The 19,485-nt window shown below is 42.0% G+C and overlaps 2 protein-coding genes across 5 annotated transcripts in view; one reads left to right on the forward strand and one right to left on the reverse strand.

Moving 5' to 3' along the window:
* EMILIN2 (elastin microfibril interfacer 2) overlaps window positions 1–10,521 on the forward strand; it is a 31,069-nt gene extending 20,548 nt beyond the window's left edge. The window contains exons 6-9 of one of the 4 annotated variants that reach the window (XR_011902941.1): window positions 327–365; window positions 5,915–6,049; window positions 6,348–9,550; window positions 9,662–10,521. Coding sequence is in view for 3 of the 4 variants with exons in the window: in XM_072330352.1 (XP_072186453.1) it covers window positions 327–365; window positions 5,915–6,049; window positions 6,348–6,685 (512 nt within the window). In the remaining variant the exon portion in view is untranslated. Of the gene's footprint in view, window positions 1–326; window positions 366–5,914; window positions 6,050–6,347 lie in introns of all 4 variants that reach the window. The other 3 variants (XM_072330352.1, XM_072330353.1, XM_072330351.1) reach the window with 3 other exon arrangements.
* A 2,104-nt stretch (window positions 10,522–12,625) lies between these two features.
* Window positions 12,626–19,485, reverse strand: part of LPIN2 (lipin 2) — a 38,577-nt gene continuing 31,717 nt past the window's right edge. Inside the window, exons 17-20 of the mRNA XM_072327677.1 lie at window positions 18,796–18,948; window positions 17,871–17,985; window positions 17,257–17,360; window positions 12,626–16,926 (exon numbers count right to left, since the gene is read on the reverse strand). Of these exons, the coding sequence (XP_072183778.1) occupies window positions 16,782–16,926; window positions 17,257–17,360; window positions 17,871–17,985; window positions 18,796–18,948 (517 nt within the window). The 3' untranslated portion in view covers window positions 12,626–16,781. The remainder of the gene's footprint in view (window positions 16,927–17,256; window positions 17,361–17,870; window positions 17,986–18,795; window positions 18,949–19,485) is intronic.

The following is a 19,485-nucleotide window of genomic DNA, read 5'->3' on the forward strand; positions in this document are numbered from 1 at the left end:
TTGCCTTTGCCAGGGCTGTGCAGAGCATGATGTCAGCAGGGCTGAGGTAAAATTCTAGGTGAATATAGCAGCATTTGCTACTAGGGAAACTTAACTTTTTCTTCCGACAGTGCTTATAGTGCATCAGAATAAGAATTCAGTTTTCTTTGCCACAACCACCCCAGCGCGATTATTATCTGAGCGTTTTGTAGGAGATGCTGTTTGTTAACTATTTCAGTAGGCTATTTTATGGTAACAGAGGATATCTTTTTAGATGAATGCAGAGATTCTTTGTCACGATGTACTCAGTTACATACCACGCAACTCATACTGCTTTTGTTTTTCAGGATATCCAAAGTTATCTCCTCCAACCACAGACTCGCAAGGTAAGACCGTTGTTTCCTAGAAGTTCTGTACACAGGTTTATTTCAGACTGTAGAGAGTTGTGGCTGGGAGAATAAAACGATGTTGAGGAAAATCGGACACATTTTTACTCTCCCCAAGCATTAATGGGAGTTTCTGCCTTTGTTGAAAAGATGACAACACGTCCCTGACATTAGTGAAAGCAGGAGTGCTCCCTCTGTTCACCACCACCTAAGAAGATGTAAAATGCAGTTTTCTGGGTTGGATGCGGCTTTATTATAATTGTTCATATCATAATTCACTGATGGATTTGCATGATAAACAGGTGTGTTACCTTTGTGTGGGAGATGCTAGTTGGCCTTAATAAATACGTTGATGGGGTGCCACCTGCCCTACAGCCTCATACCCCAGGTATTATCAAAGCCTTGTGAATGATATCCTGTGAATATTCCAAGTGAATATTCCCACCCTTCCTTCACAAAGAGTGATTTCATCTAAGTTTGTTTAAGGAAGTATCAGAAATAGATAATGAATTAGGGCTCGATGGCATCCAAAATCCTAACTTCGGGTTTTGGCTTAGTAGCCTTAACAAAATCACAGGTGCGCTTTATGAAGACTGATCTGGGGACTGACAAGAAGAGCTGTGAAATGTCGATGTCATAATTCTGATGTTTATCCTTTCTAATTAAAAGTCTATCAGAGCCTTGAAGCAATCTTGAGGATTGCAGTTGGCAAGAACAAGCAGCAGCAGATAAGGCTTCTGGAAAAGGATGTGAAGTGAAGAAAAGCTCATTTATCTTGATGCCAGCAAAGTCAGTATAAATGCCTAGATTTCTGTGATAAATGGACTTCCTGGGGGTTTATTCTTCTTTATACAATCTTCTGCAGTTATAGGCAGCAGTATTTTAATAGGTTTATGCTAAAACCGGATGAACTTGTGCACGTTAAAAATGTTAGAAGGGCAGGGTGGAGTAGCTGGTGTGCATGATAGCTGCCTGGTAGAACGTGTTGCAACAAAGGGTATCACCCTGAGATCTACAGAGAGGCAGGCTCAACCAAGGAGTTATTTTTCCTATCTATGCCTCTGAAGACTATCTCAGTATAAGACACACTTCACCCAAAATGCCCTGCAAACCATGAGGTCAGGTAAGGTCATAGAAAGCAGTTAGCATGGTGCGGTACAAATGTGATGTGGCACAAAGAGCTATTTTACTTATTGGAGTTGGGGCATTTACACCCACTGACCGCAATCATATGGATGGGGAGTGCTTATAAATAGCAGTGACAGAGAGCTCTTTGGGGCAGAACACAGCAGTTGACAGAGTTATAGAAATTAACAGCTGAGAAAGGGAAGATTTGGGGTTTATTGGAGGAAGAACTTAGGTAAGACACTGAGGAGTCTTTTATACCTAATTCAAGTAGGACCACAGTTGGTGACCTCTTTGTCAGTCTTCTACGTTATATGATGCTGAAATTGTAGTTTGAACAAAGATCAAACCCTGTACTATAGAATCGCAGAATCATAGAATTGCTCAGGTTGGAAAAGACCTTTAAAAGATCATGGAGTCCAACCACAACATAACCATACTACCCTAACTCTACCAGCCCTTCACTAAATCATGACCCTGAGCAAGGTCCTATAATTCCTAAAGCAGAAACCATTATTATTAAATTGGCCTTCTAAGTAGTCCCTTGTTTCTCATTCCCTTTCATTTCTATTTCTGAGCAAAGAGTTCATGACAAAAGTACCAGGACCAAAGTTCATCCTCTTAATCTCTTCCACTACAAAAAGCGTTGAATCGACTGTTATTGAAAATAACATATCATCGGCAGATATTGAAGCATGGCACTTTTAGGGCCATGAGAACTCTTCTTTACTGACAGTTGCAGTGGCAGAGGTTATAGACTGGCTGATGAATGGCCTGGGAGCCAGTAAAACAGTGCTTGAAGATCCCCAGTCACAAAACTTGGCAAAGACAGAGCCGAGAAGAGGATTTGGACACACTGATCAGCATACGGAGGGTCATGGTGAAAAAATGTCACTGGAAGCACAAACTGCCTTCATTACTCTCTGGTTCGCATTGTTGGTAGTGCCCTCAACCCTGCTGCTGCAATGAAGGGTGACTGCTTCTCTCAGAGAAGCTTTACAGGAGGTTCAGGTTGGATATTAAGAAAAGTTTCATCTCAGCAAGAGTGGTGATGCAGTCACTGGCCCTGGAGGTGTTCAAGAACTGTGTGGATGTGGATGGAGATGGTCAGTGGCAGTAGGTGATAGGTGGATGGTTGGACAACATGATCTTAGAGATCTGTTCCAGCTTTAATGATTCTCTGATTATTGTGCTGTGTAGTACCAAAAACTGCTGAGCTAGTGAACCCTACTGCTGTATGAACACTGCTGAATATATGCAGATGAATGTTGGTTCGGGCTTTTGATTCTTTTCACATGTCTGATACTGAGCCATCTCCATCTGACTTTTGACAGTAAAGCTATGGGACATGTTTCAAATATAAAATCATGAGGTTTATTGTGATGGAAGGTTTGTGTTGCTGCAGGTGCTCCTCGAAAAAGTTTATTGAATACATGAATTCTCCTTCTGTGCTTGTAATGGATTCTCTTACTTAGCTCTGTTTTTTGATTGTTTGACTGGGAACAAATTCTGGTTATTAACACATTAATGATTCAGTGCAGTGGAAGGCATTGCACCAGTGGTTGTGTTTTGTCTCTGCTTGTATGAAGAAACAGCATAATTCAAAGAAGCAGACTTCAAGGCCTGGGTAGAGGACAGATATTTGTGCAAGGAACAGTAGGTCAGTTGCAGGGCAAACCTTTCCTGGCTGAGATTTGTAAAGCAGGAGCAATAAGAACAGAAAGGGCTGGTGTGGACAGATTCTGAGGCAAAGTAGTCGTGTCTTCATAGCACATTGAATGAATTATAGAATCACTAAGGTTGGGAAAGACCACTAAGATCACCCAGTCCTACCATCAGCCCATCCCCACCATGCCCACTGACCACATCCCTCAGTGCCACAGCCACACGGTTATTGAGCACCTCCAGGGTCAGTGACTGCACCACCTCCCTGGGCAGCCTGTGCCACTGCAGCACCGCTCTTTCTGAGGAGAAATTTTCCTATTGTGACTTATGAACCGTTTCAGAAACAGGTGACTTTAGCAGAGCTCACAGGCCTTGTGAATCTTTTGTGAAGCTTTTTCTCTGTCCAGCTGTTTCTTCATGAGGACGGTGTATGTGATTCCTAGCTTTCAAATGCTTTGTAGCTTTTCTTCCTGATTTCTTTGTAATCCCACATCACTAGCTTCAATGAGAGCATGGAGGTTCCAAGCCCAGATCTTGCCTGGAGAAACTGATCTCTGTGTGAGGAAAAGTGTTTGCAGGTGGGGATGTGTGGGAGGTTGGTTCACTTCTCCGTAAGGCTGAGAGATATTGGTAGGGACTTGTGAAAGCTTCAAACAGGCACAGCTCCAGCTGGAAATCATAGAATCATAGAATGTCCTGGGTTGGAAAGGACCCCAAAGATAATGTAGTTTCAACCCCCCTGCTGTGTGCAGGATCACCAACCACTAGACCAGTCTGCCCAGAGCTACATCCAGCCTGTCCTTGAATGCCTGCAGGGATGGGGCACCCACAACCTTTAAACTAATCTACAGGATATTTAGAGGCATTTAAGATTTCTTCTTTAGACCAGTACTCATAAAACTGAGCTGATGGCTCAAAAGAACAAGGCTGCAGATCTGCAGCAACTTCAGCAGCATAATCTAAAGTCTATTCAAGCAGTTACTGTCAGTGCAAACCTAAAGGAAGCTGTGGTGAGCCAGGACAGGAATCACTTCCCCATCCGGATGGTACGTAGCTGCTGTGAGTTGCAGCACAGCGTTTGCAGGCAGGTTGCAGAGTTTGTGCCATCTGTACTGTGTGGCTATAGGTGAGAGGAACCTGTCCCAGTCAGTTGGTAAGAAGTTAGTTGATGTACATTAATAGCTGGTTTGAGTATCAGAGTAATCTGAGAGTAGAAAGTCATTTTAAAGTGCTGGAACTTGCAGGAGCTCCTTAAGTAGACTTCCTGCAATTCATTTGGGTCCTTTCAAACAACTTCATCTCAGTTCAAAGGAGCTCCTGCACGTGCACTGGCAGCTAAAAGGGCTTCTGTCTCATGCTCACAAAGCAGGCAAAGTACTGAATGAGGAGATTTCCAATCTACATGTGGCATCTGGTTAATAGCCCCAAAGGGAACTGCTGGTGGTTATTTGCATCTCCTTCCCTTAAGTTCCCCTGTGTCCATGCCAAGTTACTCAGAAAAAAAGAAGAAAGAAAAAAAAAAAAGTCTAGCACAGCATTGGTATATTCTCATTTTAGATTTGTCACTTCTTTTGTATTGAACTGAATGGTTGTGTCATTGGTTGCTGATGGGCACTGTGAAATTGAGAGAAAGAGGAAACAAATACTTATTTTAAGGGAGGCAGAGCAAGGAGCAAGGGCTGGTACAGCACAGAGATGGCATGGATCCTAATCTGAATAGGGAAGAAGAGAAGAAGTTCCACTTGGCTGCTCTAAGTGTATTCGTTACTTACCACTACTTGTCTGATCACAGCAACAAGAGCTGACCACTGCTGGCTGTGTTCCTGCTTAGGGTCAACGTGTAGAGGGAAGGGAACTAAAACAGGACAGATTGGTGATCACTTAAGACTTGTCTTTAAGTCAGTCTGCTTGAAAGCAAAATTTTGTCCGAGTTGTCATTTGACATTTCAGCAATCAGTCGTGAGTCTAACTGCACTGTTTAGCTGTAAACAGATGATAGCCATTGTGAAATACTTATGTGTCTGTTTGATCTGCTGAGAAAAGAGTAACGTTATAGAGTGAAAAAACATAGAATCACAGAATCACCAAGGTTGGAAAAGACCTAAAAGATAATCCAGTCCAACCATTCACCTGTTACCAATAGCTCTCACTAAACCATGTCCCTCAACACAAACCCCCAAAAGAAGAAGAGAAGAGCCCCAGTGACAGTTCTGTTTGCTAGAATACTTGTTACTTTTGTAGATGTTTTCATGCCTCTTTAGCAGAGGAGATCAGAGCTGTATGCAGCTTCTCAACTTAACTAGGAAAGCTGGCACGAGCTATAGACCTTCAGCACTTCAGTTGCCACTGTGATGGTGATGTAGAGCAGAGATGTCCAGGGGCAGCCTGAATCCCATGGAAATTTTATGGCAGAGTCTTGCTGAATTCAGGTAGGGCAGGATTTCCACTTGCAGCATTTATGAGCCACGTACCTCTTCCTTAGAAGGAAAAACAACTCATAGGCAATGCCAGTTTTCTGACTCCTCAGCCAGAGCTGGGAGGCTGTGGCCAAGGGGGAAGTGTTACAGAACTCAGTTAATGTCTTTTTTTTATGGTGAGGCACCTGGGGCCTGGGCCAGCAGTACGTAGTCTGCTAATTCTGGCATCCCTCAAGGGATGGGCTGAGTTGGGTACCTGTGGGAACAGACTCACAGGGTTATAAACCATTACAGGAAAAGGCTTTGTTGTCCTGAACTAAGTCTTGTTCTTACCCATTTTAGGACCTGCTGCTGCTGCGGCCTCTCTGGTGTCCTTTTCAGCCGGGCTGACGCAGAAGCCTTTCTCCAGTGATGTTGGTGTGGTTCACTTCAACAAAGTGCTTGTGAATGATGGGGATTATTACAACCCCAGTACAGGTAACAGCCAAAGAACAGACTTGAGTCTGAAGTGCACATCCCCGTGGTGTTGGCACTTTCTGCATGTTGAGCTTGGAAGTTTTAAAATGAATGGTAATGGAAGATTCCTGTAGCTCAACACTCCCCTTCACCTTTGTAGCTGCTTCCAGTTGGTCAGCTGCCTGAGCTGATCCTATCACAGTTATCTGTGTCAGCAATGGGCAACTCATGTTGCTTTGTGTTTGTCATTGTGCATAGAGTGCTTGGGCTTCTCTGTGTTGACCAACTCAGACAAGCTCAGCCTGTCTCTCTCCCACAGGCATTTTCACATCACCATATGAAGGGCGCTACCTGATCACGGCAGTGCTGGCTCCAGAGAGGGATGAGTACGTTGAAGCAGTGCTTTCTGTCTCCAATGCAAGCGTTGCTCAGCTGCACACGGCTGGGTACAGAAGGGAACTGCTAGAATACCACAAACCCTACTCGGGGAAACGGACCTGTGGTGGTCCTGGAACGTTCCACCTCGTTCTTCACCTCAAAGCAGGAGATGAAGTAAATGTCGTTGTAACAGGAGGCAAACTGGCCTACACAGACTCTGACGAAATGTATTCCACGTTCAGTGGCGTTCTCCTCTATCCTTCTATTTCCCAAGTTTAGGTCCACCATCAAACAGGAGAGAAGGGTAAGATATTCCGAAGAAATTGTGTAATAAAATTCAAAGCTTTAATATATTCAGTTTATATATTTGATTTCAGTGATGAGTTTGTCTATAATGAAACCTTTTCCTTGTCCCCAGTTACCAGAGATAGCTTCAGCAGACCTGGTTCTGTAGCCAAACTGGTTCTTTTCACAAGTCCTTGTTTACCTGTACAGACAGAACAGCTGTTAAACAACAGTTGCATTCTGAGTAGATACTTCTCCACTGTGCTCTTATCCCCTATTAAATACCCTTTTCAGTTGTATCCCCAGTTTATCTCTGCCAGCATCCCAAGTGTAGCAGAGTTTACATCCTAGCTGAAGTTTACAGCTGCAGTCAGCTATTTTTGTGCTTTCAGTAAAGCAGGGACAAGAAAGTGAGATTCTACAGGACACCATCGATGACTTCCTAGTCCTCGTGTTCTTGAGTAATACGTTGTGTCAGTACATTCTCACAAAGCAAAAAGCAATCGCTAACCATGGTGGTGCAAAGCAGATCAATGTTTGCATCAGGTTCTTTTTTCTCCCCCTGAAGGACCAAGTGCAAAGCTTAGAGAGGGGATGAGTGACTCCGGCACTGTGCAAGGAGGAACATCCCTTGCCCCAGCTTTTCACTGGGTGGGTGAAAACTTAACTTAAAAACTTTTCACAGTGCTGTTTTCTTGAACTCCTTACAGTATTTGCGTTACGAAAGTTATTTTTCTTCTTTGTTGCACTGTAAAAGATAGGCCAGAGGAAAAACAGGTGATATGGGAAAACAGACTTTTTTAGCCAGTCCAATGTACAAACAACGTGCCAGTGGCACTGACTTTGCTTTAGCAGCCTCCTGCTTCAAGTCAGCTTGTTTCACCATTCAGCATCAGTTGCTATGGGTGGAGCAACTTTCCTCTTAGCTTAAGCCCATTCAGTGCAACGTTTTCTTTCTCCTATCAGCCGCTTCTCAGTGAAGGCAAGAAAAATGGTGTGTTGTCTCTTTGCAGTTAACATTTTGAGCTCCTCTATGGCTGGAAAAAAAATCTTACCCTTGCTTTGGTAAGGGCAAGACTATTCACTGCCATCTATATGTTGTGTAAGTAAGTAGATTGTCTTTTCATAGTCTATTCATCCTGCCTAGAGTTGTATTTATCATCACAGTGATTTGTGTAGTACATTTTCCTTCTTCCAAATCCAGAACGGCTTCTCATAGCACAGACCAGATAATCCCTTTACGTGAAGGAAGAACTCCTTCTGCTTTAAACCCTCAGCTGAAGCCTTTCCCATCTAAGGAGGAGGTCAAATGAACCCTTGCCTTCACTGCATAGTTTTGGAATAGATACTCCCCAATAACACTGTTTCCAGGCGATGAGATGGGGCTGTCCCACAACAAATGATCACATCCTGGAAGTTGAGCTGCCTTTGAGAAAAGCAGACTGAAAAAGCTGTATCCCCACAGGAGCTCTGCGTCAGTGCTTTTGCAGATAGGAAGGAGCACAGGAAGGAAATGGCCAGCAGATTTTTAAAGCATGTGGATGAGGAAGGTCTCTTGGCACCTAATTTTCAGCAGTTGGGGTGTCGCTGCTAAGAAGGAGGTAGGGCTGGATGTGTTCTATAGCAGGAAGGCTGCTGGTGCAGAAGCAGCTGTGGGCAGCAGCCAAAGGCACCTGGCACACTTGGCAGACTGGGGACTGGAGCCAGCCTCTTTCCCTACTCTCAGCTTGTCCTGGTTTGTGCCAGAGCCATTAGTATGCAGTTAGCAAATGCTTGCCTGTTCAAGATGGTCTTTTCCTTTGTCCTAAATCAACAGCCCACCGTTCTCCCACACCTTCTAGGTCTCAAAATTGAAGGGAAATTGACTGGAAAGATTTCTTTTTTGTCTTTCTGAAAGCCAGTTACATCAACTGTATATGTATATTCTGATTCAATTCTTATTATATACGAAAGCCATAGAGGCGTTTTTCCTTTTAGGATGTTTTCTACTCTCCTCAAGAAAGCTGTGTGCTCTAAGAAGTTGGCTGCTGTCTCTGTGTGACTCAGTATTGTTGCATTTTGGTGCCTGTTCTAAAAATGACTCATGGAAACAAACAAAGCGAGCTGAGTGCCTGGGGAGTCCCAGCTGGCAAACACCACCTCTTCAGTATTTGCTTTTTCTCCTCCAAGCGAGGAATATTTTTAAGAATCAGCGGTGAAAGTTTAGCACTGGAGTTGTGTAGGATTCATCACCTGATTCTCACCTAACTGCTCCTCCAGGCTGCTACCTCCAGCACACACATCCTCCTGAGCACAGCGCCCTCATGGCACAGCGATGTCTACTGCCAGGAACCTCCTCCTTGCACCTGGGATCTGAGAGTGATCCCATACAGTGCAACACGACCAGTTTTCATATGCAGCTGTAAAGCATTTTCTAAACTATAGCAAAGCGGGAGTGGCTCTCGGGGATGTATTTTGAGAACACCTTATAGTGCTTTTAGGGATAGTTTCCCATTCACTATCTTCTCAGAGCTTTCAGGGCATAATATCAGCCCAGCTGGGAAGATTGAAATGCTATAAGGTATGAATGGGAGAATCAGAGATCCAGCTGCTGCTTCAGTCAGAACTTGATTAAAATATTAAGGCAAGATTCTTTGGCAAATCAAGCAAAACTATCTGTTGTCCCCTGTGCTCCTGTTTCCTATCAGAACAGGACAGACCAGCAAGCTGACAGCCAAGAGAACGTACCTCTGCTCCGGCCAAACTCACTGCATCCTAGAGCAGATGGGAAAGGCAGCAGAGAGCCAAACAAACCAGTAATTGCAAGAAATCATAGGCAAGCTTGGAGCAAAGCAAGAAGGCAAATTTTCACCACAAAACGTATGAAACTACCTCATTATTTTAATTTGCTGTTAAGACTTAGGAGACAGACATTACAACCATTCAGAGTAGTGAGGATTTTCTACAGCATCCCACCTTATGGCCATTCAGTGTACCACAGGTTACTTGCAGCAGTTCTGCGCAGTTCTACTGATGGAGCATCTGATCAGCCTGATGAGGATAACCAGCTATTCCAGAACCACTACAAACAGCCAAAGAAAGAAGCACAACTGTAAGTAGAAGGCACGGAAGGCAACTTGAAACAAAGTGCATGCCAAGCCCTCACTAGAGCTTGAAAAGGCCCAAAGGCACGAGGAGCACACAAAAAGCAACTCAGCTGTAAGCTGGAGATCTGTATCAGGAGCAAATTGCTTCCAGGGGATGCTTCCTGAGGAGTTGGACTCAATGATCATAATGGGTCCCTTCCAACTCAGGCTATTCTATGATTCAGGAGCATTGTATTTGCTAACTAAGTCCTCACGGCACAGTGTGGTAGTGGATATGGATATGTTACACCAAAACCACAAACGCTGTCACACCGTCAGCCTGGGGATGGAAGGAACATTTGCTTCCTTGAGCCTTGACCAGCAGCTACGCTTTGGTTCCAAGTTGCTCTGAGATAACGGTGCAGAGTGCAGAGGATCAGCTGGGCTGTGTCCTGTCAGCACGAGGCAGACTTGCAGTCAAGCCAGCTCTCCTGCAGACTTGAGATAAGGTGTGAAATAACAGCTCTGCCAATCCTTTGTACATGAGAGACTCCAAAGGACACCTTAGAACATGCTCATACATAAGCAGGTTTTGGCATTTATGCATTTTGCTATCTTGATTGTATTAGAAAAGTACTATTTTTTTCTTCAGCAAAGAACAGCTCATTTGAGTGCATGCTTTGTGTGCATATGTATACATACAAACACGGGTGTACAAAAACTGATAACCCAGGAATAGGAATAAAACTGTTCAGTGGAAACCAACTGCTGCCATGTCCAAATAAAGCCTGCCTACTTTGTGATGTTGATGTTCCTTTGCTTTCCGGTGAACGTAGTACTGTTGTAAGCTGAAATTCTTGCTCTCCACCACCTTTAGTACTTCAGGTTCTGGTTTCTTAGTCAAGTTTGCATGCATATATTTAATTTAGTGTCGGGCACTGGTACCAGTTTTGCGGTAGTACAGAAGTTCTGCCAACACAGTTCTGAGCTGCCCTTGTTTCTGGCTATTTCAGTTAATCTCCAAATGGTTTGGGGAGAGTAAGTTTTATAAGAAGTCAGGACAAAATACGGACAGGTAGGAAGAAGGAAAAACAGTAAGGAAAGGGGTGGAAGAGAGTAACTGAGCAGGCAGAAACCGAGAAGAGCCTCAGATCTCTTTGCTGGTTACCTGCAGGTGACAGCTGCTGAAAGTGGGCTTCAGCAGCATAAAGTGATGTTTCAGTCAGAACTCTTCCAGGTATAATTCCCGACAGGCCAAGATTCTGTAGCACTCAGGAAGAGGTGGCTCAGTGGCGCTTGCAGTTATCCCAACATACAGTTCGTTATATCTGGCTCGAATGGTGCACAGATGGCCTCCTCCAGGGCTCTCGGTGTACTAACAGAATGACAATGTGAGAAAGTGTGCCCTTGCCCACACAGTTCTTGAAAACCACCAGAACACGGTTAGGGCCGCATGCCTGCCTTCCCCTTCGCTGTGTGACTGTGGGAAAAGCAAAGGTTAACTCACACACAGAAGCCCAGCTGGGAAGGAAGAGTGGAGCAGACACTATGTAACAACATTGAGCCCTCACATGCTGGATGCAGGCACTGGAAGACGAAGGAACAGCTATGGAATTTCCAGACACAACCCTGCTGCAGCCTCCCCTTCTCGCCACCTTCCCCTCTCACAGGGAGGAGGCCAGGCCTGCCACTTCACAGGCCACGCAACCACCTTCCCTTGGGACTCCAGCAAGCCATTGGTGAGGCTCCTTGCCAGCCCCTAAGCTCCTCAAAGCACAGTGATAAGTTGCCCAGCACCCTACAGGAGCTTACAGCAGAGCTAGAAGTAGTGGAGGCCTCTAACTCTTTACGTACCTAAGACTGTTCTCACAGACAGAACAACCCACCCACCGAGAACAGGCTCACTTACTGTCAGCTACAGGAAAAACAATACAAGACCAGAAAATACTTCTGCAACAAATGTGAACATCTGCCATACACAGGACATGTCCACCTTTTCACTGCTTGCACTGGCATTGTTGCTCGCATGAGAACTGAAAGCCATGTGTGAAAGATGGGCAGTGTTGTGAAGCACCCAGATGTGAAGAGGTTTCTGTGCATGAGCAGAATCACAGGGCACCACAAATACATATGGGGATTCTGCCACTGAGCAGGAGATAAAACGAGCACTAAGCTCTGTCTGGGCAGAAGAGAGATAGTGTGCTCTGGCAACAGCAGTGCAAGAGATAACACTTGATCAGTGATTCGCACTTTGATGGAGATCTGTCATACATTTAATTCTGACTGAAATGGTTGGATGCTCTGTTAGACTGCTAGTCAGCTGCGTTTACCCACAAGAGCAAGAGGCCAGGAAGGGTGAGTTTCTACCAAAAGCTTGAGATCCCCTTTTCCAAGATGATCTCACAATAATTACCTCAAGCAAATTAAACAGCTGTCTTGGAAGACAATACTTTGCCTTGAAAGGAAAAAGTTAGCTGGGACAGAATTAGGATAAAACTCCAAATTAGGGCAGATTTATGAATGCTTATGCTACATAGTGGCTGGATTTTCTTCAAGGCAGCTTGTGTGTTCCCAGGATGTATCTACGATTACGGCGCATCTGTTACCTGACATTAATAATGCATTTACTTTCATTATAGTTATAAGCAAACATTGATATTGGCAGACATGTGAGTCTGATTACAGCAATAATTTGTCAGCTGTATAAATACTCCAGAAGTTAACGAAGCACAAGAAAGCAAATGTATCCTTGTCCTTAGTAGAGCAACTCTAAATGTAAATATAAATGCAATTCAAATAAGCCAACATTCACTAAATTAGTGATACGAAAATAGAATTCCTAAGTACAAACTGAAGAAAAAAGTGAGTTTAAGGTTGTTTATTGTGATAACATTGTTCTCAACATCAATATGCATTGCACTTCAGTGTGGGTTACTGCACCCAAGAGAATCCAGTCTTAACAAAAACCACTATTGGTACGGTCACAGATTTGACAGCTTTAAACACGCCACCTTATTAGCGATTGGGTTGCCTGAATAATCAGATATTCCACATCTTCAACGTAAAAATGAAACAAACTATTAAAGAGTTTTTCTATTCTCGAGAAGAACCCAAATGTAACTTTCATCTGGAAATAATTAACACTGTAAAAAAAAACCAAAAAACAAAAAAAAATCCCAAACAATTCCGTTCTATTCAACAGGATTCAACTCTGGAAACTAACACTACTTTAGGCAAAAGTGACACTTTAAAGGCTTCTCAAATCCATCGCATATTTTTGACATTTCATTATCAATTCGCATTAAAGCCATTTAAACAACTCTTATTTATACGACAGTATTTTCTGGAAGACTTGTATGAGATATTAACAGGAACTCTCATTTATTTTTGTCTTTACCATAAGCAGGTTCAGTGTTTGCTTCAGAAGTTCCATAAGTAAGATGACACAAGCGTTAAAACCTTTCCAGTTGAAACATAAAACAAAGAAGGACAGGAAGCTGAGGATACACGAGCCATATTGCACATGCAGTTGGATACTGTCAGGGGTTAAGTCCAACCTCTTGAACCACAAGCATGCTTTGAACAGTAAAAAATAAATTAATCCAGAAATGTGAACCACTTAAGTTACTGATCTTTAAATCATCAAAGCAATGGGTAACGTCCGAGTCACTACCAAGTTCTGAATCGCAGTGCTCCTTTATATGTTCCCGGATAGGTATCACCGACTCAGCTTTTGAGATGGTTCCAACGCTAAGTGGATCTGCATCTTCAACAACACAGTCTTAATGGGGAGGTGTATGTGCTGACACACACATACACTTAGAAAGTTCCTCTTTCATAGAAAGAATATCTTACTTGCGCCAGTTTTAAGTATAGCACAACTTGTTTTCAAACCCGATTTCAGGCCACTTCTCTCAACTAAGGTAACAAAGGACAGGCTAGTGCAGGCTCTATATGTTCCCCCCCTTCATATTAATTTTGCAGTACAAGCCTACAGTTTGGTAGTAATGAGATGTCTTTCCTTGTCAGTGAAGTGTCCAGTACTCCAAACTATATAGGTATGCAATGACCGGTACAGTAACTCATATGCTGTACCTAAGGAGGGTTAGAACAAGCTGAACAAAGCTTTGCATATGAGTCAAATTAAAAACAAAACAAAAACCAAATCAACCAACCTTACTTGTACCAGGAATACTCAAGAACACTTTTACATATCACCAGAAACCAAAAAGGGCAGCTGTTAGAGAGATTGAAAAGCAAAAAGTAAGCAACTTTTTGGACATCCCTATACTGCAAAACAACAGGTCAGCAGAATGAGGAGCTCACTGTAGCCACATCCATATTCACATTGTCTGGAAGCGTATGCATTTGGCAATACGTTTGATACATTAATTCTCACTGCTGATCTCAAAATCAAGTTTCTCTTCTTACCAAACCAGAAAGATGAACAGAATTTAAGAATAAAAAGCTAATAATAATAACCAAAGTAAGAATGAACAAAGACGCAGCCAAACCTTGGTAACAACCTGCACAGTTTGAATCCCACTGCAGATAAATCATGTTTTTCTAAAAGCGTTCCCCCCTCCCCCAAACTTATGTAACATCAAGGCCACCAAGAACAAGCCAGGGATGGTATGTAAGACTCTGACTTCCACAAAGGACTGCTTTAGCAGAGGCAGTTTTCATCATCTTCATGAAAAATAGAATCTTCACACAGAGTACTGCAACTTGCAATTAAAATATTACATGGATTCTTATATATCTTAAGGTATGTAAGTGACTTAAAAGATCAAATCCTGTTCATTCTCAAAGCACTTGGTGATCATGAAAATCTAAGTTTCTACAGAAATCCAGGGAATAAAAGTTTAAAAAAGGAGAAGATTCATGGAATGATGTTTGCAAGCTTCCGACATAGTGCAAATAAAATAATGCAGTAGAGCAAAATATGCTTTCAGTTGAATCCTGTGAAATCCGCTTAAACACTCAGTAGGTTGATGGCAGGAGCAAGAATTTGCTGAAACAGTCACTGAATGTATTGTTCTCATTGTATAAGGATGCCCTTCAAGTCAGTTAACACACATAGCACACAGTGACAGTCAGGTGTATTTTCATTCCCATCCTCATAACCCCATTCTGACAGAGAACTTCAATGTGGATCCTGCCCCCCGACCCCCTTTCCTTTCTAATGCTTTACAGTCACAGGAATATACTGGAATTTTATAAGAAAATAAAAGGAAATTTGATTTATATAGCAATCTGAAAATAACTGCTCCCATGCAATTCACAGTCCAGCATTAGGCTGGTGTTACACGAGAATGCTATGTTATGACTACTCAGCTTGATGAAGACAACGTTTCTGTGGGTGGGGTAAAAATCCCTAAATGCACTTCTGCATTTAGCATAACAGAGATCATCTCCTACACCCACACCAAGTAAGTTGGAACAGAAGGGCCTGGCCAAGCCAAGTACCTCTCAGAAGCAGCCCTGGGTAGGCACTGCAGCAGTAGCCATACAAGTACCTTCTAGAGATGACCTTCTTTACACAACTCCCAGTGGCAAAGGTGAGAGCTTGGCTCCAGAACCTGGCAGGATCCTCAGCAACTTCTTGCTTAAAAAGTGTGAGAAAAGACAGCACTCACATTAAGTTTGGGACTGAAGTTTAAATGGCTGAAGGCACTAAGCCCTCAGGACTAGGAGCACATAATTCTCACCACAGACTTGTCCTACGGAGGTTAAATGTACTAACTCCACTTAAAAAGCAGAACCACTTTTCTCTTGTTTTCAAGTATTTTTTGGAAAGAAAAATTAATTAGCGGCTTTCACAGCTGATAAACACTAGACTTGGAATGCAGTTTGTTCTCAGGCTCTGATCTGAACCTGAGGAATGACCAGCACAATGTTTGTGAATAAACAAAAAGGAAAAAAAAAAGGTTTTATTCTGCTCTGCAGCATTTAACCATTCTTATACCTGGAATCTCACTATTGAGCCACAGTTCCTTTCAGCTAGTGACGATCTGCAATACAGAATTCTGAAAAGACCTGCAGTAGATAATTAAAAAATTAAATACTTTTTTTTTTAGTACAACAATTCCCTGAATATAATCTGAACATACTTTTTACTGGCCTACATAGCACACACAAACACACACACACACACACACCTCCATGATGAAAGTGAAATCAAAATGCCAGCTCCCCAGCTCTTAGAGAAATGTTCAAGATTTCTCTTGATGTAAAATTTAACATGAAATAGTGCAGCCTGAAAGCAACAAAAGCCATACAAGTATCTGACAACAGCTTTCATTTTAACAAGCTTATGAAATAGCTTAAGCATTGCATATTAAAAAATAAAAAGCAGCAGAGTTAGTTAGAGTATGAGCTGTACAAGAACAGCATCGCACATGTGACAGAAGGCATATTTACACTGAAAGATGAATTCTGTGTCTTCACACTATCAGCCTAGTAATGGCCACACATTTTCTGTATTTTAGTGGAGAAAGAGCACACTGTCTTCGGTTCTGGATCCTCTGCAAAAAGGTCTAATTGCCCATCTGAACATTAGACCATGGTTTTTATTAATAGGTCTGACATTCTATTTGGCAGTTTCCGTATACTTTTTGGCTTTGTTTTAGAAAATATACTATTAAGACTAATACAAAAAGGTCTATGCTTACAATAAGGTCTGACTGATGAAAATGCAAAGTCACTCAGCATTGAGTTGCCATGAAGCACTTGGGTACCATGGCCATCAATGACAGACCCATCTCAAGTGCCTTAGAACAGGTATACAAAGACAGGCAATAAAGAAACAGACAGACAAGAAAAGAAGTAATCAAAAGCCCACAAAAAATTGGACAGCAGCTTTGCATTTTCTTCGTCTTAAACCAACGGAGTTAAAGTGATTCCATTACTAAGACTTATGGTACCAGTATATAAATTAGCATCTTCATTAAGAAAGTTCTTCACATTTAAACTGAAGTCGAGTAGCTGAATACGAAATTCCATTTCTAGGTGACAAGCATTTTTCAGGCCAGGTCTTCCATGTTAAGGTCAGGAAGAGGATCTCTCCAGTAGCAAAAGGAGCTAAATTCTGGGCACGGAAATGCAGAACTCTGTTCTTTATTAAGCAATGGGAACACATGTTCCACAAGCTCACTTAGTCTGTAATACCTATAGTAAAAAAAAAAAAAGAAAAAGAAAAACCATTATTTAACAGTCTAGTCACTGTTCAACTGTAGCCAAAAGAGCTTTACAAGTCTAGACCAGAAAACTAAGTACTATCTAATGCTACTACTTCAGGAGCCATTTTCAACTTTATTTTGCCAGTTTACTTCCCTTCTTGAGAAGTTTCAGTTGAGTAACCAAAGCTGTACATTCTCTGGCAAATAAAAATTTGTCTTGTGACTGTGATGATTCCTTATGATCTCCTATTACATACAATTATTTTGCAATCGCATTCCCAAGTACCTTCTCTAACTGAAATAATAAAAATGATCTTACGAAGATTTGTTTCCCTTAGTCCTTTCTTGGATCAATTCACCCTTTGGATTCACAGTAAATATTCTGCAGTCTGGAACTCCCACTTGCATGTAGGCATATACATCCTGCACAAAGCACGAACAAATGCACATACTTTGTTATTTCCTTCTGTGATATACTGAAAAGCATACAGTAAAAACTGACCCTGAAAAGAAACAAAAAAACCAACCCCTTCCCAAAGTACACTTCTCCTCCCTCAAACCCTGTAACTCTTGTTCTCAAGCCTCAGACCACAGATATGCACCACAAAATCTATACCACACAATGCTACTTCTCATGACACTGTTCCTCTTTGGAATACCCCCCTCCTCCCCTGCTCAGTTGCAATAGCTGCAGACAAAGTACAGGAATTGTATTGATAGGAAAAAAGATTCGAGATTGAGGAAAATCTGAGGAATTCTGGCAGCTTTCATTTAAGGTATTTGCATTTGGACTTTCAAGACCAAACTCAGAGAAATACCGGTGTCCCACTGCCATATTCAAACTTAAACAGACACAACAACAAAAGCCTATTTCCTCTCTTTCCCAAGTATTCCATGCATTTTAACCCTTCAATTAGAAAAGCTCAGACTTACATTGGGCCTGTTTCCAAAAGCAGCATAGAAAGGTTGTTTACTGGGAGCAAACAAATTCTTGATATCATTCAAACATTCGATTTTGAACTTTTCGGGCTTCTTTTCTATTACTTCCCTAGAATAAAATTCAAACGTCAGTCTTAAAATCACGAGCAAATAGTGGGTATCCTCCATCAACTTATTTGATGTTTGTGTTCTCTGTTGTGGCTGGTTACATAGACATTGGTAAATACTCTTCCAAGGGATGATACATGAAATAACAAAAGAATAAAAGATTGTTTTCCAACTTCAATGATAGAAATAGGTGAATAAACTGTACCTAGGCTAGGTAAATGTAATGAAATTCACAGCTTATGAATGCAGTTTGGGAACTGAACACCATCTGGACCAAAAACTGAAGGAGGCCTGCCAGGTGACTACAGTGGACGTGGCTGTCATCGTTAGCCATAATTTAATGGTTTGCTTTTAATTTTTAAAAAAAGAACTAACAAAAAGACTATTACATTCTGAGCACTTCTCATCAAGAACAAGCAGACTGTAGTTGTTTCAAATGATTGGTTGTGTCCAGTCATAGCAGGCAGTCATGTATAGAATGCTCCTAATATTGCAAGATCAGAAAATTATACTGATAAGAAGCAGAACCTAACAGGAATCAGTCACAGACCTGAGGAATGAAGAAAGTAGAAAATAAAATGCTGTGTGACTGATGTTTTGTGTTTTACAGCCACATCTAAGATGTCCTCAGAAACAAAAGTAAAATTCAGATAAATAGTTTACTGTGGGAGGGACATCCAAGTGTCAGTAGCAAATCTAGCAGAGTAAAACGTTTGGTTACAACTATAATGATTAGCATCCGAAATCTTTTAAATTTGCTTTTTTCTCTGAGATGGGGAGCAAATAGATGTATAAAATCCTGCGTGCTTACCTATGAAAGGCAGAAAATAAACTGCTGGGGGACAACATGAGAGGTCCCCTGGGAAGAATTGTTCCTTTATCATTCACCCAGTGTAGGTACCCTCTAGTCATATCCGCCATTCCAATGGCACGAGCAGAACAGTACAGAAACTTGTAGCCATTTCTAGAAAAGAAATATCAACTTAGTTCATTTTACTGTTGAAGCCATTCTTTGTAAACACAAATATCCTGTTGCAACAATGCCTAGAAGCACTGATTTAGGCATGGACTTGTGGTGAGCTGCACCAGCTCCTAGGAAAAGACTGTTCCAGTGTTACATTATCTGAAAAGTATATTATAGTTTTAAAAATGGCTCTATCAAAACTAAGAAGTGCAAAAAAGAACAAGAACAGTAATAGGACTATGTATGTAGATAGACTAGAACTGTACTTAGATAAACACCATATTGGCATCTCCCTGTTTCTTTCAGCCCAGGTATAGATGTTAACTATTATTCATCCGCACCACATAACACTGGATACCAGATCTCCTGTCCTGTTGGTTGGATTTCTGGTTACCAGAATTTGCAGCTCATAGTGAAGGAAGCACAAGAAGTACTCATCAATCCCAACTTATTTTTCCTACAGACTTCACAGTCATCTCTTTAACAGATTTGTAAACAATTACAGCATACACAAGAGACTCAACTTTTTAAGAAGAT

This window comes from Excalfactoria chinensis, chromosome 2, assembly GCF_039878825.1.
Source record: "Excalfactoria chinensis isolate bCotChi1 chromosome 2, bCotChi1.hap2, whole genome shotgun sequence".
NCBI lineage: Eukaryota > Metazoa > Chordata > Aves > Galliformes > Phasianidae > Excalfactoria > Excalfactoria chinensis.